Consider the following 22,854-nt stretch of genomic DNA (forward strand, 5'->3'; position numbering starts at 1 on the left):
TGAAGTCTGCTGGGCCGTGGTGAGGGAGGGGAGCCGGGTGCGGCTACCTGAGGCCCATGGGAGATGGGGCAGCAGGCTGGAGCGCCCCTCTGGCGGGTGAAGCAGACTGTCAGCTCCTTCGGCTGCAAGCTCGGCGAATACAGAACACAATGGCTAGGACTGGGCTCCGTGCATCCGGCCTCCCGCCCGCTCATGCATCGTCCAGGTTGGGAGCCCTCGCCCAGCCCCTGTCCCGGGCAGCGGCTATGCCAGCGGCTTCAGGTGGATGGCGGCGCTGTTGGGGCGGGCGGCGAGGATGTAGATGACGCTCTCTTTCAGGAAGGTCGGCCAGTCGACAAGCCTGCTGGGGAGAGCGGAGGGGGCTTAGTGTGGGGGCCACATGGGCAAGGGCTCTGTCCCCAGCCCAGCCCATCTGTGCTACGCGGCAGCTCCTGGCCAGCCCAGCCTGGCCACGGAGCAGCAAGCCCATGGGCCCTACAGAGCACAGCATGCCGCGCTCCATCGGGGCATGAGGGGCTCTGCCTTTGTAGGGACCACTGGGGAGACAGGGTCCCCTCACCAGAGCCTGGCATGATGGACCTGCTAAGCAGGGGTCTACATTTCCCATCAGCCCCGCCCCATTGCACATCCCCTTCCTTCTGGCCAGGTAAGGGGGCACAGAAACCCTATGAAAGACCCTGAACCGGGATCTGACTGGGCACCTAGGGGAAGCAGCAGCCGCCTGGCAAGCCAGGAGCTGCAGAGAGGACCCCCCAGGAATTGGATGGAGAGTCCCAGATGGAAGGCTGTGACGGCCGGACATCACAGTTGGGTGCAGGTCTGTGTGGCAGCTGGCAGGGAGCCAGGGCAGAGGGATCCTGATTAGATACACTGCTAAGTGATCCTGGCCTGGGAGCCTGCACGCGCCTATTTGCTGGACGAGAGCCCGGACTGGAGAGGGCAGCCCAGGCATGGAAGAGCCACCCATGACCCTCGAGTGGGCTGCCCCCCAGACCCAACCAAGAACCGCTATTGCTCACCTTGCACCGTACCTGTTCAAACTCGGTACCTAGGGTATCGGCAACCTTCCCCTTCCCTGCCTGCCCAGTAAAACACCCTTCCCTTAGCACATGTCTGAGTGTTACGGGAACGCCAGCCTCGTGCCTGCAGGGCCTTCAGTGCTTCTCAGTGTTTGTCTCCGAGTGAGTCGCGGTGCAGCTGGCAGGCTCCTGGCCCCGGGGGCTGGGGCACTCCCGCCCTAAGCAGCTGCACACAGGAGCTCGGAGGGTAGCGCTCTGGGGCCTCCCCGTGATTCCCGGCCTGCGGAGCCGCCAGGGCGGCGGAGCCGGCAATGAGGGGGGCCGACAGGTGGCAGGGGCACAGAGTAGCACGTTTTCCAGCCCAGCAGCTGGTTTCTGCAGCGCTTGGCGCAGGTCCAGCGTCTTCTGCCCGCCCACCTGCTGCGTCATGCTCCGACCTTTCAGGGCCCGACCCCGAAGTCCGGGGTTTGTCCGGCAGCAGCCGCGGAGCGGCTTTAGGGGTCTGTGCCTGTGCTGTGACCGTGGAAATGGAGGATCCTGATCTTAAGTTAACAATACTTAGCACCTCACAAACGTGAATGAGCCGTCCCACACCCCCAGGAGACAGGGCAGCACCATTTGTACAGGTGGGAAACTGAGGCACAGGGAGGGGAAGGGCCTTGGGTCACACAGTGCGTCGGTGACAGAGGACTAGTAACCAGGAATCCTGACGCTCAGTCCCCTGCTCTAACCAGTAGCCCCGGCTCCCTCTTTCCTGGGCAGGAGAATGAAAAGGAAGAGAGGATTTGCGGACTATTCCATTTCAAAATGTATTCACTTGCCAGCAGATATCTGTCCCCCGGGAGGATTCTGCTAACGAGCCGGGCTCCCAAACACACCCACGCCTGGGTGCTTTAACCAGAGTGCTCCCGCCCGCCTGGGAAAGGGACGCCATCACACGATCCTTCCCGGGGCGGAGAAGCCGAGGCGTCTGGCAGACAGAGAGCCGCGCTCAGCCCTCTGTCCCTGCAGCTTTGCACTGATGGGACGCCGTTAACTTCAGCGATGAAGCTGGCCCTTTCTGCGTGGACTGAACGCCATGAAATACATGGAGCTCCAGCTTACCGAGGTGATTTCCCATCTGGGTGAATTTCCTCAACCACCTAGTGATTTTAATAGGAGACAGAACATTTTCTCCAGACGCATGGACTGGGGGGGTGGGGGTGGGAGAGATAATTACACTGTCTGCCTCATATATCTATAGTGCTTTTCATTACCCTGGAGGCGCTCCAGCTGCTTTCCAGACTGAATATAAAGGGATCACTCCCCTCACCACCACCCCCCACTACAGAAATGCAGCCACCTCTGGGGGGTAGCAATACATCTGTTTGCTGCTGGCTGTGATGGGAGACCATCAGCATGACGCTCCGGGCTGACGGGTGCAGCTCTGCTCTAGCTGTCATAGAATCATAGAATATCAGGGTTGGAAGGGACCTCAGGAGGTCATCTAGTCCAACCCCCTGCTCAAAGCAGGACCAATCCCCAATTTTTGCCCCAGATCCCTAAATGGCCCCCTCAAGGATTGAACTCACAACCCTGGGTTTAGCAGGCCAATGCTCAAACCACTGTCGAAGAAGGCCATCTTGATTAAGCTGCTCCTTTCTGTGGATTCCAGGAAAGCTGCTGAAGACAGGTTTTCCTGGAAAATGTCACCACTCTTGCAAAAAGGCACCGGAGGCTCTGTGTGGGCCTGTGTATAGAGCACTAGGGTGGGACTCTGGAGACCGGAGTTCTAGTCCTGGCTCTGCTCCTCGCCTACTGGGTGACTTTGGGCAAGTCACTAGACTTTCCCCATGTGCAAAATGGGGGCAAGGACACTGGTCTACTGGGGAAACGAGCTGCAATTACTACTGACCACAAGGAGGTACCAGCTCAGTCTGACCCGGCAGATCGCACCTCCAGCAGCCCATGCTGGCACACCGGTTTCTCGCCAGCACTATGCTTAGGAAGGAAAACTCCAGTGTACAAGGGGACTCGCTGGGTGGTCGGACTGCAGCAAAGGCTGGGGGCGTTAGAGTGGGTGCCAGGTGAACGCCAGGCAACGGGGTGAGGTAGTTGTGAAACAGGCTCGTATTGTTTAGTCCTGAGAAAAGCAGGCTATGGGCGACCCACCGGATAACAGCCCTCGGCTGTGTCAAGGGCTGTTCTAAAGGGGACAGAGATCAATGGTGACAGGACGTAATCTGCAGCAAGGGAGCGGCTGGTTGGCTCTTAGGAAAAGTTTTCTAACGCTCAGGTTGTTAAGCTCTGGAGCAGGCTCCCAAGGGAGGTGGTAGGATCCCCATCTCTGGAGGTTTTTAAGGCCAGGCAGGACAAACCCCCACCAAGGGGGGTCCAGGTTTACTTGGCAGGGGGCTGGCCTAGATGAGCTCTGCAGGACCCTTCCAGCCCCACCCTGCTATGATACCCCTTTAACACCCCACCCCCCAGCAGTGGGGCGGGGCCCTCCGGACAAGCTGCACTGGGATGTGGGGGAGCCCGGCTAGCCTGTGCCCAGCAGAGCTGAACGGAGGCTGTGGCCATGGGCCTGGAGACTCCTGCGGCAGGACCCACCTTCCCCCCACGCCCCGCCCCACTCACCTGGATTCCTCCTGCTCTGTGCCCAGCAGGGTCTTCTCCTGGCTCTGGCTGCTGCCACTGCTGGCAGGGCTGCTCTCCGACATGGGCCCCACGTGGCTGATGCTGCGGAGGAGAAAGGGCATTTCCCGTCTTTGCAGACGTGCCCCTGGGCCACAGGAGCCGGGCTGGGATGCCACCAGCGCCCTGGGGTAGCCTTATGACGAACGTGCGTCGCCAGGGCCGGCTGCGCTGCAGCTGTGCCCCACACGCTGGGCACGTGGCGTCAGGGGTGTGAGGGGAGATGGGGGGGCTCCCCATGCCAATCTCAGGCAGCTGGGAGGGAGATGGGGGGACGCAGAGGGAAGTGGAAGCTGTTGCTTGGGGGGATGCGGGGGGAGGGCCGGGGGGTCTGGCTGACGCTGGGAAGACACAGGGCAGGGGTTCCGGGTAGAATCGCCCCGCTAACTAACCCCAGGAGTTTGGGCCTCCTGGTGCTCCCCCGGCTCTGGCGTTCGTCCGTAGCATGTGTGGGGAAGGGTTCTCCCCCTGGCCAGCCCGGCCCCGTTACCTGACATTGCAGGACGGGGCCTCCTTCTGGTGCTTCCGAAACCACGTGTGCTGGGCTTTCCGGCACTCGCCCTCACTGATCAGCCCCTGGCCATCCTGGTTGAGGGGCAGGAAGGTGGCTCGCGCCCGCTCCCGCTCCTTGGCTGTCAGTAGCCGTAGCAGGGAATTCTGCAGGAGGGAGAGAATGGAGGAGGACAGGGGGGCTGGCTGGAGCTCCTGGGCATGGCTGGAGAGGCTGCAGGGGGGCAAAGCTCCCCTCAGGCACAGGGACACAAGCCAAGGGGTTGGGTTCATCATAGCCATGCCAGCCCCAGGCAACACTGAGGGATGTCCTGGGCAGGTCCCTCTCCAGCTATCCCAGGCCGGGGCGGTGGGAATTCAGCCCCATCCTGATGATTGGTGTGGGGAGAGGAGACCACACCTCAGCTGGGACGGCCACTGTCTCAGCCTGACGTACAAAGGGGGAGGCTGATCTAGTGATGGGGCCTCCATATAATCTACCCCTCTCGGGCGGAGAGAGGGGTTCAAATCTGGGATTCTCTCTCAGCATGGGAAGGTATGAGCCTCTAGGGCTGGAGCAAAAGGAGAAGTTCCTTGGGTGCCTGCATTAGTAGGCTCTTATCCTCTTTTGTGGACCAGCCACTCGAAAATATGAACAGCCACACTGGGTCAGACCAATGGTCCAGCTAGCCCAGTATCCTGTCTGCTGACAGTGGCCAGTGCTGGCCTCAGAGGGAATGAACAGAACAAGACAATTTTGAGTGATTCATCCCCTGTCATCTATTCCCAGCTTCTGGCAGTCCCGACGTTTACAGACACCCAGAGCATGGGGTTGCATCCCTGACCATCTTGGCTAATAGCCATTGATAGACCTGTTCACCATGCACTTATCTAGTTCTTTTATGAGCCCAGTTATACTTTTGGCCTTCACAACATCCCCTGGCAATGAGTTCCACAGGTTGACTGTACGTTGTGCGAAGAAATACTTCCTTTTGTTTGTTTTAAACCAGCTGCCTATTCATTTCATTGGGTGACCCCTAGTTCTTGCGTTATGAGAAGGAGTAAATAACACTTCCTTATTTATTTTCTCCACACCAGTCATGATTTTATAGATCTCTATCACATCCCCCCCATAGTCGTCTCTTTTCCAAACTGTATAGTCCCAGTCTGATTAATCTCTCCTCATATGGAAGCCATGCCAGACCCCTAATAATTTTTGTTGCCCTTTTCTGAACCTTTTCCAATTCCAATAGATCTTTTTTGAGATGGGGCGACCAGATCCACATGCAGTATTCAAGGTGTGGGTGTACCATGGATTTATAGAGAGGCAACATGATATTTTCTGTCTTATTCTCTGTCCCTTTCCCAATGATTCCCAACATTCTGTTCCCTTTTTTGATGGCCGCTGCACATCGAGTGGATATTTTCAGAGAAGTATCCGCAGTGACTCCAAGATCTTTCTTGAGTGGTAACAGCTAATTTAGACCCATCATTTTATATGTATAGTTGGGATTATGCTTTCCAATGTGCATTACTTTGCATTTACTTTGAATTTCATCTGCCATTTTGTTACCCAGTCACCCAGTTTTGTGAGATCCCTTTGTGACTCCTCACAGTCTGCTTTGGTGTGTTGGGTATGAACCCTGGAGATTGGTGCTCTAAAATAACTAAGGTAGATAGCTAGATAGATAGAGGGGGTGGATGGAGATAGATAGATAGATAGATAGATAGAGGGGATGTGTGGGGATAGATAGATAGATAGAGGGGATGTGTGGGGATGGATAGATAGATAGATTAGATAGATACAGGGGGTGTATGGGAATAGATAGATGATAGACGATATGGGGAGGGCCGGACACACAAACAGAAGTCGGGCAGAAAGAGAGATCTCAAGGAATGGGCAGCTCATTGGGATGGGGAGAGGCACTGGGGCAGTCTCTAGGATGCTCAAGGATCCCCCTTGGCCTCCACGGGGTGCCCAGCGCCCGCCCTGTGGCATTGCCCAGGGGGCCCGGCTCCGTGCGCTCGTGGGGGGGGGGGGGGCTGTCTCAGTACCTGTGGCCGGAGTTTCTGCAGCAGCACGATGGACTCGTGGGAGAGGAAATCCGGCCACTCGACGTGGCCCTTCTTGTCGGGGTCCAGCGCGGAGAACTGCAGGGCGGCTCGCTCCTCCTGCTCCTCGCTCATCGGCCTGTCCAAGTGGCGCTTGTGGACCAGGTGCTTGTAGTGCAGGAACCTGTCCTGCATCAGGCAGGTCTCTGCAAGGCCAAGCCCGGCGCCCGTCAGCCCTGTGCTGTGCCCAGGGGAGAGCGCTGACCCGCGGGTCCCCGCCCAGCCAAAGGAGCCGGCGCTGCCGTCACAATCACGCTGGTCCACTCCCCAGCCGGGACCTGCAGCCAGGCCTCCCGGGGTCCCTTGCCACCCCACCCCCATGACATCACAGGCACACTCTGCATTGGGCACCTCTGATGTCCTCGATTTGGCCAGGGAAACATGGAACCTGAGTGTAGGTCTTGGCAGGTGAATAAACAAGGAGCAAATCTGGGCCTAAAATCTTGCTCACCTGCTGACCCAGGGCTTTCAGAACTGGGGGTGCGCTGCTGGAGTTCGGGGTGCCTGTGTGAGGCTCTAGGTATCCCACACGTGTACAGAATGGGCCTAACTCTGGGCCTGCAAACCCTGGTCTCTCTGCTTGAGTTAAAGGAGAAACTCCACCAGCTGTCAGCCGTAGTAGAGCTTTTATCTTCTGTAGCCCCTAGGGGGAGCAATATACACACCCAGGGGCCAGTACATTGCAGCCTGAGGCGGGGCGAAGGGCAGCACTCACCGGGGATGATCTTGCATTGCTGGAAGGTCTCCATCAGGCTGTACATCTCCTCTTCCGTCAGCAGCAGGTTGAGGTTATCCTGCCGCAGGGAGAGACGTTCAGAGAGAAACACCCAGGGGTTCGTTAGCACCTGGAGAACAGCCCCGGAGCTCCATCCCAGCTGCCTGGCGGGATCTGTAATCCCGCCAGGGACTTTGCCAGCCCCATCCCAGCAGCATCTGGCGCCTCCCAAGCGTGTAGCCATGGAAATACGGAGAGCCACCCGTCTGTCTCTTTCTCCCTTCCCGGTGTGCAGTGGAACTAGCTCAGTTCGCTTGCAGGCCGCATGTTACGGAAGGGAAGCTGTGCTCTGTGCGTGTGGACGGGGGCGGGGTGCTGTGCACACACGTGTGCGTGTGGAGGGGTGTGCGTGCAGTGCGGTGTCGCGCAGCGGGGTCGAGAAGGATTTGGCAGGGGAAAGCCGAAGTGACAAAGCAGGTTTTGCATTTTGTTCTGAACATGGCGAGGTCTGTTGTCAGGTTACAGGCGCGAGCGCGGGGCTGCGGCATGCTGGGGGGTTATTGTAGGGCTGCTGGGGAATGCTGGGGGTGGGGGCGCTGGGGTGTTATTGTAGGGCTGCTGGGGAATGCTGGGGGTGGGGGCGCTGGGGGGTTATTGTAGGGCTGCTGGGGAATGCTGGGGGTGGGGGCGCTGGGGGGTTATTGTAGGGCTGCTGGGGAATGCTGGGGGTGGGGGCGCTGGGGGGTTATTGTAGGGCTGCTGGGGAATGCTGGGGGTGGGGGCGCTGGGGGGTTATTGTAGGGCTGCTGGGGAATGCTGGGGGGTGGGGGCGCTGGGGGGTTATTGTAGGGCTGCTGGGGAATGCTGGGGGTGGGGGCGCTGGGGTGTTATTGTAGGGCTGCTGGGGAATGGTGGGGGGGTGGGGGCGCTGGGGTGTTATTGTAGGGCTGCTGGGGAATGCTGGGGGGGTGGGGGCCCTGGGGTGTTATTGTAGGGCTGCTGGGGAATGCTGGGGGGTGGGGGCGCTGGGGTGTTATTGTAGGGCTGCTGGGGAATGCTGGGGGTGGGGGCGCTGGGGTGTTATTGTAGGGCTGCTGGGGAATGCTGGGGGGGTGGGGGCCCTGGGGTGTTATTGTAGAGCTGCTGGGGAATGCTGGGGGTGGGGGCGCTGGGGTGTTATTGTAGGGCTGCTGGGGAATGCTGGGGGGGGTGGGGGCCCTGGGGTGTTATTGTAGGGCTGCTGGGGAATGCTGGGGGGTGGGGCGCTGGTGTGTTATTGTAGGGCTGCTGGGGAATAGTGGGGGGGGTGGGGGCGCTGGGGTGTTATTGTAGGGCTGCTGGGGAATGCTGGGGGGTGGGGGCGCTGGGGTGTTATTGTAGGGCTGCTGGGGAATGCTGGGGGGGTGGGGGCCCTGGGGTGTTATTGTAGGGCTGCTGGGGAATGCTGGGGGGTGGGGCGCTGGTGTGTTATTGTAGGGCTGCTGGGGAATAGTGGGGGGGTGGGGGCGCTGGTGTGTTATTGTAGGGCTGCTGGGGAATGCTGGGGGGGTGGGGGCGCTGGGGTGTTATTGTAGGGCTGCTGGGGAATGCTGGGGGGGTGGGGGCGCTGGGGTGTTATTGTAGGGCTGCTGGGAAATGCTGGGGGGTGGGGGCGCTGGGGTGTTATTGTAGGGCTGCTGGGGAATGCTGGGGGTGGGGGCGCTGGGGTGTTATTGTAGGGCTGCTGGGAAATGCTGGGGGGTGGGGGCGCTGGGGTGTTATTGTAGGGCTGCTGGGGAATGCTGGGGGTGGGGGCGCTGGGGTGTTATTGTAGGGCTGCTGGGGAATGCTGGGGGTGGGGGCGCTGGGGTGTTATTGTAGGGCTGCTGGGGAATGCTGGGGGTGGGGGCGCTGGGGTGTTATTGTAGGGCTGCTGGGGAATGCTGGGGGTGGGGGCGCTGGGGTGTTATTGTAGGGCTGCTGGGGAATGGTGGGGGGGTGGGGGCGCTGGGGTGTTATTGTAGGGCTGCTGGGGAATGCTGGGGTGTGGGGGCGCTGGGGTGTTATTGTAGGGCTGCTGGGGAATGCTGGGGGGGGGTGGGGGCGCAGGGGTGTTATTGTAGGGCTGTCGGGAGTGACACCGTCTGTCTGGGCTCGGCGGGGGGGTGAAGGGGTTGGGGGGGACGCAGGGTTTCGGTTATGGGAAGCGGAGCCTCTGCCGTGCGGGTCTGGGCCCAGCCAGGTGCCTCCGTCAGCCTCTGGCTCCTGCCCTGTGCCCCACGGGGCAGCGGGGCCCTGGCCCAGGCACGGCCCTGGGCCTCGGGGCAGGTCAGGGCGCAGCTCACCCCATGGGGCAGGGGTCGGGGACTTGCCTGCTGCTGCCCGGGCAGAGCCTGCTGTGGGCGTCCCCAGCTCGGAGCTCCCTGCCCACCCTTCGTGCGGCTCCCCAGGGAGCCGTGGGGCCCGGGGCTGGCCCTAGGGCAGCGCCCCCCCCGCCACACTCACGCAGTAGTAACAGCTCCAGCCCGTCTCGGTGTGCGCCGTCTCCGTCACCTCCACGGCGCTGCTGTTGTGCAGGAAGCCCATGCGACGCAGACAGCCGTCGTGGTAGACCCGGGTGCACACCCTGCAGGGGAACAGGCTCTCCGCCGTCCACACCTCGCAGATCTCGCACATCTCCTCGCTGCTCACCTGGGCGTGGCAGGCGGGGGGGCGGGGTGAGCAGGCGGGGACCCGTCACACGGACCGCCTCGGCGCCCCGCTCCCCCATTCCCTCGGCCTGCCCGGGGCAGCAACGCAGGGCGCAAGGCCCCGAGGCCAGGATCTGTAACTAGCGAGGGGGCTGTGTGCGGGGAGAAGGGGGCTCAGCTCCTTTGGGGATGGGGGCCACACGAGAGAGAGGGCAGTGGACAGATGCATTGATGGGTACATATGGGGATGGATGGAGGAGGGGTGTGTGTCGGGGGGGAGAAAGACAGAGGGCTGTGGGGGGTAGAGAGGGGTGGATAGAGAGGTGTGTATGGCAATGGATGGATGGATAGATGGTTGGATGGAGGGGTGTGTAAGGGGAGGGATGGAGGGACGGACGGGTGTGTATAGGCAGGGATGGGGGATAGAGGGTGTGTGTAAGGGGAGGGATGGAGGGGTGTGTAGAGGGATGGATGTGTAGGGGGATGGGGAGGGATGGAGGGATAGAGGGGGTGTGTAAGGGGAGGGATGGAGAGGTGTGTATGGGGAGGGACGGATGGAGGGGTATGGATGGGGAGAGATGGAGGGATGGGTGTGTAGGAGTATGGAGGGGTGCGTATGGGGAGAGATGGATGGAGGGAGGGAGGGATGGGTGGAGGGAGGGATGGATGGGTATGGAGGATGTGTGTGTGTGTGTAAGGGGAGGGAGGGATGGAGGGGTGTGTATGGGGATGGATGGGGATGGAGGGAGGGACGGAGGGAGGGGGTGTGTAAGAGGATGGATGGATGGATGGATGGATGGAGGGGTGTGTAAGGGGAGGGACGGGGATGGATGGAGGGAGGGAGGGAGGGATGGAGGGGTGTGGATGGGGATGGATGGGGATGGAGGGAGGGAGGGAGGGAGGGGTGTGTAAGAGAATGGATGGATGGAGGGGTGTGTAAGGGGAGGGATGGGGATGGACGGAGGGAGGGAGGGATGGATGGAGGGGGTGTGTATGGGGATGGATAGGGAGGGGTGTGTAAGGGGAGGGATGGGGATGGATGGATGGAGGGAGGGATGGATGGAGGGGTGTGTATGGGGATGGATGGATGGAGAGAGGGGAGGGCGGGATGGATGGAGGGGTGTGTATGGGGATGGAGGGGTGTGGATGGGGATGGATGGGGATGGAGGGAGGGAGGGGTGTGTAAGGGGAGGGATGGGGATGGAGGGAGGGAGGGAGGGATGGAGAGAGGGGTGTGTATGGGGATGGATGGGGATGGAGGGAGGGGTGTGTAAGGGGAGGGATGGGGATGGAGGGAGGGAGGGAGGGATGGAGGGGTGTGGATGGGGATGGATGGGGATGGAGGGAGGGAGGGAGGGAGGGGTGTGTAAGAGAATGGATGGATGGAGGGGTGTGTAAGGGGAGGGATGGGGATGGACGGAGGGAGGGAGGGATGGATGGAGGGGTGTGTATGGGGATGGATGGGGAGGGAGGGAGGGGTGTGTAAGGGGAGGGATGGGGATGGATGGATGGAGGGAGGGATGGATGGAGGGGTGTGTATGGGGATGGATGGATGGAGAGAGGGAGGGAGGGATGGATGGAGGGGTGTGTATGGGGATGGAGGGAGGGAGGGATGGAGGGGTGTGGATGGGGATGGATGGGGATGGAGGGAGGGAGGGGGTGTGTAAGGGGAGGGATGGGGATGGAGGGAGGGAGGGAGGGAGGGATGGAGAGAGGGGTGTGTATGGGGATGGATGGGGATGGAGGGAGGGGTGTGTATGGGAATGGATGGGGATGGAGGGAGGGAGGGATGGGGAAGGATGGAGGGAGGGAGGGTTGGAGGGAGGGGTGTGGATGGGGATGGATGGGGAGGAATGGAAGGAGGGAGGGATGGGGATGGAGGGAGGGAGGGAGGGAAGGATGGAGGGAGGGGTGTGGATGGGGATGGATGGGGATGGAGGGAGGGGTGTGTAAGGGGAGGGATGGGGATGGAGGGAGGGAGGGAGGGAGGGATGGAGAGAGGGGTGTGTATGGGGATGGATGGGGATGGAGGGAGGGGTGTGTATGGGAATGGATGGGGATGGAGGGAGGGAGGGATGGGGAAGGATGGAGGGAGGGAGGGTTGGAGGGAGGGGTGTGGATGGGGATGGATGGGGAGGAATGGAAGGAGGGAGGGATGGGGATGGAGGGAGGGAGGGAGGGAAGGATGGAGGGAGGGGTGTGGATGGGGATGGATGGGGATGGAGGGAGGGAGGGATGGGGCTGGAGGGAGGGAGGGAGGCAGGGGTGTGTATGGGGAGGGATGGGGGATGGATGGAGGGATGGATGGGAATGGAGGGAGGGAGGGATGGGGATGGAGCGAAGGAGGGAGGGAGGGGTGTGTATGGGGAGGGATGGAGGGATGGATGGGGATGGAGGGGGGAATGGAGGGAGGGATGGGGATGGAGGGAGGGAGGGATAGATGGAGGGGTGTGTAGGGGGAGGGATGTGTACAGGAAGGATGGACAGATGGGGAGCTCCTTCTCCCTGTCCCCAAGCTGAGGTTGCCTGCGCTGTGGAACCACCCCCCCAACCCACACCCGGGGTCACCAGGTCTCTCCGTGGCCTCTCTAGCCCCTAGTGGGGGGCTGCAGGTCAGGACTGAGGGGCCTGGGCCCTGGAGCTGTGGGGAGCACTGCACGGGCCGTTTGAGGGCATCAGCAGATCAGCCCCTGGCCCATGGGGGAGCGCTGCAGCCGAGGGCCGACAGGTGCTAGACGTACTGAGTGCAGAGCCCAGGGCCGGGGGAGCGGGGGGTCGGGGTTGAGGGGCGCCAGCAGAGCCAGTGCGGAGGAGCCCAGGGCTGGGGGAGCAGGGGGTCGGGGGTTGAGGGGCGCCAGCAGAGCCGGTGTGGAGGAGCCCAGGGCCGGGGGAGCGGGGGGGTCGGGGTGGAGGGGCGCCGAGCCCAGGGCCGGGGGAGCGGGGGGTCGGGGTTGAGGGGCGCCGGCAGAGCCGGTGCGGAGGAGCCCAGGGCTGGCGGAGCGGGGGGTCGGGGTTGAGGGGCGCCGGCAGAGCCGGTGCGGAGGAGCCCAGGGCTGGGGGAGCGGGGGGTCGGGGTTGAGGGGCGCCGAGCCCAGGGCTGGGGGAGCAGGGGGTCGGGGTTGAGGGGCGCCAGCAGAGCCGGTGCGGAGGAGCCCAGGGCCGGGGGAGCGGGGGGGTCGGGGGTGGAGGGGCGCCGAGCCCAGGGCCGGGGGAGCGGGGGGTCGGGGTTGAGGGGCGCCGGCAGAGCCGGTGCGGAGGAGCCCAGGGCTGGCGGAGCGGGGGGTCGGGGTTGAGGGGCGCCGAGCCCAGGGCCAGGGGAGCGGGGGTCGGGGTTGAGGGGCCCTGGCTCTCCGCTCGGCTTGGGCAGGCTGGCACGGCTGGCTGGGCTCCTTTCCTGGGGACCATAAAGGCCTCTCTAGGGCCAAGAGCCCCAACTCCCTGTGCACGTGACCCTTCTCCAGCACCCACCGGACAGTGGCATCCAGAGCAGCACAAACACCCCCAGGCCACAGGCCTGGGCACAGCGGGGACCCATGCCCCCCCCCACGTGCTGCCAAGCTGACCCAGGCTGCAGGCCTGTGGCCGAGGGTCAAAGGTTAAGGCAGGAGGGGGCCAAGCCCCCCATGGCCCGTGGCTGTGATTGCTGCAGTGACTTGTGCCATGGGCCTGCAGCACCCAGATGGTCTCCCCACACCGAGGGGCAGCCGGGGGCTTTCAGCAGCACCCGCGGCGTCACCCACCTCGGCATGGTCCCCCGCTGGGCCCTGGCACCCAGGACGAGGGGATTTGACCTGCCCTGGAGCAGCGGGTCCGTCTGCCAGCCCCAAGCTCTGGGAGCCTCCTGCCCCTTCCCACTCGCTGGCTGCTGGTGCCTGCCCCAGTCTGGGGAGTGACGGGGACAGCAGGTTACGCCGGCTCCTCTGAAGTGTCCACCTGGGCTCCCCCGTCTCCATGCCCGGTGCCCCCCAGCACTCACCTGCTCCCGTTGCTCCAGGCTGATCTCCAGCGGCTCGTCATCGTGCAGCTCGCGCGTGGGCCGGACGAAGGCCGGCGGTGTGAAGCGGTTGGCGCGGTCGAACTCCTCTGGCTCCACGCCCCGTCCGTCCCGCAGCCGTTCCCAGGCCGCCCGGTTGGCATGGCTCTCCTCCCGCTGCGTCTGCGAGGGGCCAGCGGCCTCCGGCCTCTCTTCCTCCTCCTCCTGCACCTCCCGCACCTCGTGCTCCAGTGTCCCCCGGCGCCCGCCCCATGCCTCCGCCTTGCGCTTGGTGGAGGGCCGCTCCCGCAGCCCGTCCTTGAAAGCAGAGACGGCCAGGCTGACCTTCTGCACCTGCTCCACCGTCTGGCGCCGGGACATCAGCACCCCCATGGCTCTGCTGGCAGGAAAGAGGGGGTGGGGGGTTCAGGGGCAGCCTGCCTCGTGGCTACCGGCTGACAGCTCCCAGCCCTTCCCCTCACCAAAAGCCAGCCTCTCCTGGGGTGCGCCATGGCAGCTGCCTCTACAGGACTCACTCACCACTGAAAGGCCACTGCGTCTGGGGCAGGGCGCAGCAGCTGTTTAACAGCGCGCACCAACGCTGCACAAGACTCACGCGTCCAGCTCGGAAATGCAGCCACCTCTGGGGCAGGGCGCAGCAGCTGTTTAACAGCGCACGCCAACGTTGCACAAGACTCACGCGCCCAGCTCGGAAATGCAGCCACCTCTGGGGCAGGGCGCAGCAGCTGTTTAACAGCGCACGCCAACGTTGCACAAGACTCACGCGCCCAGCTCGGAAATGCAGCCACCTCTGGGGCAGGGCGCAGCAGCTGTTTAACAGCGCGCACCAACGCTGCACAAGACTCACGCGCCCAGCTCGGAAATGCAGCCACCTCTGGGGCAGGGCGCAGCAGCTGTTTAACAGCGCACACCAACGCTGCACAAGACTCACGCGCCCAGGTCGGAAATGCAGCCACCTCTGGGGCAGGGCACAGCAGCTGTTTAACAGCGCATACCAACGCTGCACAAGACTCACGCGTTCAGGTCGGAAATGCAGCCACCTCTGGGGCAGGGCGCAGCAGCTGTTTAACAGCGCACACCAACGCTGCACAAGACTCACGCGCCCAGCTCGGAAATGCAGCCACCTCTGGGGCAGGGCACAGCAGCTGTTTAACAGCGCATACCAACGCTGCACAAGACTCACGCGCCCAGCTCGGAAATGCAGCCACCTCTGGGGCAGGGCGCAGCAGCTGTTTAACAGCGCACACCAACGCTGCACAAGACTCACGCGCCCAGGTCGGAAATGCAGCCACCTCTGGGGCAGGGCGCAGCAGCTGTTTAACAGCACTCAGCAACCCAGCACCACAGAGTGGGACAGGAGGTGAAGAAGAATTCCTTGTCCAGCTGAAGCTCCAGGGAGGGGTAAGGGAGAGTGGTGGGGAATCGACTGATCCGTGTTAGGCTCTGACCCGGGATTATACCCAGATTCTTGTAGAAAGTGCCCAGGTCCTGCCCTGGGTGTGGTTGTGGCTCTGGCCTGAAAGAGGCGCTCAGGGGAGGATGGGACAAACAGAGATCAGCCATGGAGAATCCCCTCAGCTCTCCTCTGACCCTTTCCCGGGGCCTGGGCAGCCCCAACCCTTCACGCTGCTCCCCCGTTGCGTGGCGCTCGCCAGACTCTGGTGTAGACACAATCAGAGACAGCCCCACACCGCACACAGATACGCACCTGCAAACACAAACACGTGCTGCCTCCCCTCCCGGAGTGGCGGAGGAGGGGTCTGGGCCAGGCTGTGGCAGCTCCAGGCCCAGCTCAGACACCAGCTCCAGGGCCTTGAGCTAGTCCCTGCACCCCTTTGCTTGCCTGGCCTTCCCTTCCCTGGAGAGCGGAGCCCAGGGTGTTCTCCTGGCCCCGCCGCGGGGAAGGGGCGTCAGCCAGTGTGTGGATCCAGCTTTGCAGATGCAAACCCTGCAGCGGGATGGACTCTCCGGGAGCAGATGGTGCCTAAGCCGGCGTGGAAATCGTGCTTTGCGCGTCGTCTGTCAGATGAACAGTTCAAAGAGCCCTGGCCCGGTCAGGGAGTGTGAGCCCAGCTCAGCCCCAGCCCTGCACCCCGAGCTGGCTGTCACACGCAACACGCTCCGCATGCCAGCGCACACGCGTCTCCCTCCTCCACGCACAGCCCCACAGCCCTGTCGCATGCAACACACTCACCTAAACACCGGCACGCTCATGCACCCACCCCCCTCCCTCTCCCACCCACAGCCCCCTGTCACGTGCAACACAAACCCCCAAACACCGGCTCGCACACAAACACCCCCAGCCCCCTGTCCCATGCAACACACCCAAACACAGGAACGTGCACAGACGCCCCCACCCCATACGCACATTCAAGCCCCCCGCTATCCACAGGTTTGCCGTTCAGGTGGAGGACACAAAACCCCAGTACGTCCCAGCCCTCGGTGCCCCATTGCACCCTCTGTTATTGGGCCCGGGGTCGCCCGGGCGACTCCGTGTCCCCTGCCAGTCGTGTGCTATCAGCGAGGCTTCCCAGCGGCCCCACTTGCCCCCACATCACGCGTGCGCCCCCCCGCCCCGCGTTCCCGCTGGGCCAGCGAGCGGCCCCGCGCCCCAAACGCTGCCCGTCTCCCTGCGCGCTCTGCTTGGCTGGCGGGCGCGATTGATTTCCTCCCCGGTTGCCAGGGCAACCCAGGCTCCCGCGGGCCGGGGCTGGCAGGTAAGTGATTTGCGGATGCTGTGCTGGGGGAATCGCGTGCAGGTCCCGGGGCCCCCCGCTGCAGCGTGCCCGCGGGGCATGCCGAGGGCCCCGCAGGGCGGGGGGAGGGTCTGGAGCCCCCGGAAAGCAGCGCCCCTCCCTGTGGCACGGCCCATTGACGAGGGAGGGGAGAGCCAAGGGAGGCGCTGCCATTGCCAACCAAACGCCCGGGAGAGCCACGCTGCAGGCCCAGCCAGGAGCATTGGCCCAGCCCGGGCGCCGTTGTCTGGACAGGCCCGGCGCCAGGAGAACCATGCAAGGAAGGAGCCCAGGGCACGGGGCGGGCAGACAGCAGCTGCTGGGAAGCAGCAGCGTGGGCAGGCGGGCGCCACGCTCCCAGGGGAGCGTCGTGTGCACAGTGAGGGCAGGGCCATGGTGGGCTCTGCCATGGGGGCACCATGGCACCAGGAGAGGACATGAGCACAGCCGGGGCAAGAGGGTGCTGGCGGGCGGCGTGGGGCCCTGTGCCATGGGGCTGCTCGCTGGTCACGCTGCGCATGTGGGCCTCAGGCTCCCACCACCCCTTTGGGCCCCGTGGGCCCTGCCCCACATCTCCTCCCCCACCTTAGTGCCAAGGAATAAGAGCAGTGGAAGTACCGTCTGCTGCAATGGGAGAGACTGGGCCAGGCTGGCTGGCAGCCGTGGGGCAGGGCCCATCGCCTTCCCTGAGACTAGCCTCCCCCAGCCACAGGGATGCAGCCCAAAAGCCAGTGTCCTCGCTCCTTAGAGCCTGTGACATGCACGCTGCCCTCACATCCACACACTGCCCTCACACACACACACACTGAAACACAAACACACACACTGCCCTTGCACACACACACACTCAGAAACAAACACACACACTGCCTTCACACACACACAGAAACACAAACACACACACTGCCCTCGCACACACACACACTGAAACACAAACACACACACTGCCCTTGCACACACACACACTCAGAAACAAACACACACACTGCCTTCACACACACACAGAAACACAAACACACACACTGCCCTCGCACACACACACACTGAAACACAAACACACACACTGCCCTTGCACACACACACACTCAGAAACAAACACACACACTGCCTTCACACACACACAGAAACACAAACACACACACTGCCCTCGCACACACACACACTCAGAAACACAAGCACACACACTGCCCTTGCACACACACACACACTCAGAAACAAACACACACACTGCCTTCACACACACACAGAAACACAAACACACACACTGCCTTCACACACACACACAGAAACACAAACACACACACTGCCCTCGCACACACACACACTCAGAAACACAAGCACACACACTGCCCTCGCACACACACACACACTGAAACACAAACACACACTGCCCTCGCACACACACACACTCAGAAACACAAACACACACACTGCCCTTGCACACACACACACTCAGAAACAAACACACACACTGCCTTCACACACACACAGAAACACAAACACACACACTGCCTTCACACACACACACAGAAACACAAACACACACACTGCCCTCGCACACACACACACTCAGAAACACAAACACACACACTGCCCTCGCACACACACACACTCAGAAACACAAGCACACACACTGCCCTTGCACACACACACACTCAGAAACAAACACACACACTGCCTTCTCACACACACAGAAACACAAACACACACACTGCCTTCACACACACACACAGAAACACAAACACACACACTGCCCTCGCACACACACACACTCAGAAACACAAACACACACACTGCCCTCGCACACACACACACTCAGAAACACAAACACACACACTGCCCTCGCACACACACACACTCAGAAACACAAGCACACACACTGCCCTTGCACACACACACACTCAGAAACAAACACACACACTGCCTTCACACACACACAGAAACACAAACACACACACTGCCCTCGCACACACACACACTCAGAAACACAAACACACACACTGCCCTCGCACACACACACACTCAGAAACACAAACACACACACTGCCCTCGCACACACACACACTCAGAAACACACACGCTGAGAAAGACACACACACTGCCTTCATACATATACGCATTGAGAAACACCCACACACTGCCCTCACACGCACACACTGCCTTCACACACACACACACACACACACACACACACACAGAGCCAGCAGGGCACCCTCCCCCCGCCAGCCCTGCAGGAAGAGGTGTGTATATGCACACAAACACCGAGCAGAAACGCCCCAATTCCCACGCTGCTAATCCGCAGCCACAGCCCTGCGGAGAGCGCGGCCGCCTGGGAGCCTGGCAGCCCCCCGCCCCAGCTCGCCCCGCCGCAGCGCTGTAAGAGCTCGAGGACACGGATAGTCTGATTAAAGAGCGAGCGCTCTGCAGTATCACCGGAGCCCGCGGGAGCCGGTTCAGGGCCGGCTACGGGAGCTCTCGAAAGGGGAATCCGCATCGAATGGGGCCCTAGCGGGAGGCCGCCAAGCTCCATCCTAGGCCTGACGCTTTTCAACATCTCCCCCGCCCCGATCCGGGCAGTAAAGATAAAATCCCTGCTGGTAAAACGTGCGGCGGGCACACAGAGTGGCGGAGCTATAAACGGTGACGAGGCCCCACCGAGCGATTGGGGTCACTGCGTAAGCCGGGCCTGTGAAAAGCCAAGCGGGGTTTTAGCCATGTGGCGTTCTACACGTAGGGACAGGGCATCCGGCCAGACCCATGGAAGCGGGGCCGTGCCCTGGGAAGCAGTGACTCGGGCCAGAACGGACAAACAGCTCAACACGAGCCCCCAGTGCGAGGCTGTGGCCAAAAGGGTGAATGCGACCCCTGGCTGAACGGACGGGAGGAGAACAGGGGGGTGATTTTCCCCTGCATGCGGGGGAACGTCCTGGCCTGTGAGGGGCAGGAGGGTCAGACTAGTGAGCTAATGGGCCCACAGGGCCTTGACAATCATTATCACGCTTATGGGGCTGGAAAAGTCCTGAGGAGCAGGAGCTGCAATGAGGGAACACTCACAGAGAACACTGAGCCTGCCTTGCTGTATAAAATACGCCCCGGTGCATTCGCCGCTGTGCTCGGAAGTATCATCTGAAATAGTTACAGCTACACGGTGCGTGTCAAAGGAAACGAGCAGACGCGAGTGGCTTTGATCGTGTTTGTTCACCTGCTCGCTAGGCTGTCAAATACGGTGCCCGGCAATGGCTCTGCCAGTCAGTGAGTGCTCGCCAAGCTCTGCTGTAGACACAATCAGAGACACCCACACACTGCACACAGATACACACCTGCAAACACAAACACTCTATTGTGCTCCGATCCCCGGACATAATTCTGCACAAACACACTGAGCCAGGTGTGTAGCCACCCCCAAACACTGACTACCGCACACACGTGCACAGAGGCATGATCATACACACCCAGGCAGAAAAACACATACACACACTCACACTCAGCTCTCTAGTCACACACACGGACATGCCTGCGGTAGATTTACAAAGGCACACATACACCAAGATATGTTCATGGCCACTTGTGTGTTCAGGCAGACATATGGACATGTATCCATGCACCTCCCCCCACACAGGGCCATTTTCTTGCACACCCACACACAGAGAGGGGCATTTTCATGTGCACACACAAACACACACCCAGGTGTGTCTTCATACACCCCCCCACTCACACACAGGCATGTATTCATGCACCCATACATGCATCCACACACAGAAAGATGTGTATTCACGCACATGCACACACAGAGGTGTGTATTCACATGAGTGCACACACATGGGTGTGTATTCATGCACACACCGAGGCATGTATTCACACACATGCACAGAGGTGTGTATTCACGCACACACCAAGGCATGTATTCATGCACACGCACACACAGAGGCATGTCTTCATGCTTGCACAGAGGTGTGTATTCACGCACACGTGCACACAGAGGTGTGTATTCACATGAGTGCACACACATGGGTGTGTATTCATGCACACACCGAGGCATGTATTCACACACATGCACAGAGGTGTGTATTCACGCACACACCAAGGCATGTATTCATGCACACGCACACACATAGGTGTGTATTCATGCACACGCACACACAGAGGCATGTCTTCATGCTTGCACAGAGGTGTGTATTCACGCACACGTGCACACATAGGTATGTATTCATGCACATGCATACACAGAGGTATGTATTCACATGCACACACGGAGGTGCGTATTCATGCACACACGGAGGTGTGTATTCACACACATGCACACACGGAGGTGTGTATTCACATGCACATGCACACTCAGAGGCATGTATTCACAGGCATGCATATTGGTGTGTTTTCACACACACAGAAGTGTGTATTCACGCACACACACAAAGGCGTGTATTCACACACACAGAGGCGTGTATTCACGCACACACACAAAGGCGTGTATTCACACACACAGAGGCGTGTATTCACACACACACAGAGGCGTGTATTCACACACACACACAGAGGCATGTATTCACACACACAGAGGTGTGTATTCACGCACACACACAGAGGCGTGTATTCACGCACACACACAGAGGCGTGTATTCACACACACACAAAGGCGTGTATTCACACACACAGAGGCGTGTATTCACACACACACAAAGGCGTGTATTCAGGCACCCTCCCATCCCCGTCTGGAACCCGGCCCACCGTGTGGATACGTGATTTCCAGAGAGGCGTGAGTGGAGAGGAAAGGGAAGGCGGGCGTGTGAGTCGCAACGCAGCGTCTGTGTGGGCAGCCGCCTCCGGGAATCCTCAGCTCATCTGCTCTCGCCAGCCTCGCCTCCCCCACCCGCTGCGCTGCCCTGTCAGCAGGCGCGGGAGAGACACCGGGACAGGCGCACAGGGAGGGGCCGCTGCCCCCCACGGGATGCTGCTCCATCCCCCGCCCCTGCCCGGCTGCCTGGCACGAGAGGCCAAGCCTACTGCTGGGAGCGGCGCAGAGAAGACACCGGTTCCAAAGGGCCAGAAACTGGCCCCTGGCCCTGTGGCTACGCAGGGAGGGGAGGGGGCAACCAGAGACGGAGTTACACAGGGGAGAGGTCAGAGAGAACTGAGCAGCAGCTCCCTGAGTAACGGTACCCCAAGTAACAGCCCTCTGAGTACCAGTGCCCTGAGAAACAGCCCTCAGAGGAACACCACCAGCACCCTGAATAACAGTGATAGTGCCTCAGGTAACAGCAGACTGAGTACCAGTACTGGTACCCTCAACAACCGGAACAGTACCCAAGTAACAGTACTCTTAATGCCCTTTCCAACAGCAATGGTGCGAGGGGTGACAGGACCTGAAGAACAGCACTCCAAGAACAGTATCCGTATCCCAGATCAATGTGTCTGGAGGAACCATACTGCAAATAACAGTGCCCCCAAAACCCCACCCACACCCCAAGCAGCCGTACTCCGAGTGCAGTACCACCAGTCAGCGTGCCAGCCCCCTGCCCCCGTAGGCATCTGGTGCTAAAGGAGCCATGTCCCCCGTGCCCTGGCGCCGTCCCTCGCCAGCCTCCATGGCTCCGCCACGCTGATCTGTGGCCAGAGGAATTGCTGATTTTCCTTTACTGAGGCCGAGATCAACACCTCCTCTGTGGGCCCCCAATCACTCCTCATCCCCCACGCCAGCCTGGGCCTAGAATCTCCTTAGCCGGGGGCCTGGGTGCTCCCTGTCCCCAGCCAACACGTCTCGGGTCCATTGGCAGCCCTGCCCGGCCAGAACAGACGACTCCCCTGTATTTATTATCAGCCCCGCACCCGCGCGGGCCCTTCCCACAGCCCCGGGACCCCTTTGCCAAGCCCTCCCTGCTGGCAGAGCTGCCGCGGGGCACAGGGCCTGCTCCACGCTCTCATGGGCTCAGAGCGTCGTGAGCTCCCTCCCTGCCTGGCTGAGGGCTCTGGGCTCCCGCCACCCCGGCCTCCACCCCCTTGCCACTGCAACAGCTTGGCGCGAGTGGTGCCTAGTGTGCCCCAGGGTGTTGCCGTGCCCCCCGGCTTTAGGGGAGCACCGAACAACGTGGCTAGAACCTCAGGCTGCAGCATCCGTCTCCCAGGCTGCCCTCCCCATGCCCCAGGGTCAGCGCACAGGCCCTCGGGATAGGCAGGCAAAAGCAGCTGGTGCAGCTACCCCTGCCCTCGACGCCGTCCCTGGCACCCACGCTCCCCGTGTCACAGTCTCCCACACGCAAGGCAGCTCAGGGGGAAATGCCCCCAGCAGCTCCCTGGGTTCCCCGGGCATTGCAGGCCTCAGCTTGCAATGGTTCTCCCGGGCTCTCACCCACCCAGGCGCTGGGTCCAGCCAACCTCCTGGACCTCCCCCGCTCCCTTCACGTGTTCAGCGTGTCCGCTCGGGGTGCGAGAGCCTTCCCCTCTGCAGCCC

At 61.4% G+C, this 22,854-nt stretch overlaps 1 protein-coding gene across 1 annotated transcript; it reads right to left on the reverse strand.

Moving 5' to 3' along the window:
- Positions 1–243: 243 nt before the first annotated feature.
- PHF24 (PHD finger protein 24) lies at positions 244–14,046 on the reverse strand. Its single transcript, XM_077816982.1, has 7 exons — positions 13,657–14,046; positions 9,496–9,681; positions 7,012–7,090; positions 6,240–6,442; positions 4,186–4,352; positions 3,639–3,740; positions 244–340 (listed from the first exon to the last, which is right to left on the reverse strand). Exons 1-7 carry the CDS (start codon positions 14,044–14,046, stop codon positions 244–246), a joined length of 1,224 nt encoding a protein of 407 aa, XP_077673108.1.
- Between the last annotated feature and the right edge of the window lie 8,808 nt (positions 14,047–22,854).

This window comes from Eretmochelys imbricata, chromosome 5, assembly GCF_965152235.1.
Source record: "Eretmochelys imbricata isolate rEreImb1 chromosome 5, rEreImb1.hap1, whole genome shotgun sequence".
Classification (NCBI taxonomy): domain Eukaryota; kingdom Metazoa; phylum Chordata; order Testudines; family Cheloniidae; genus Eretmochelys; species Eretmochelys imbricata.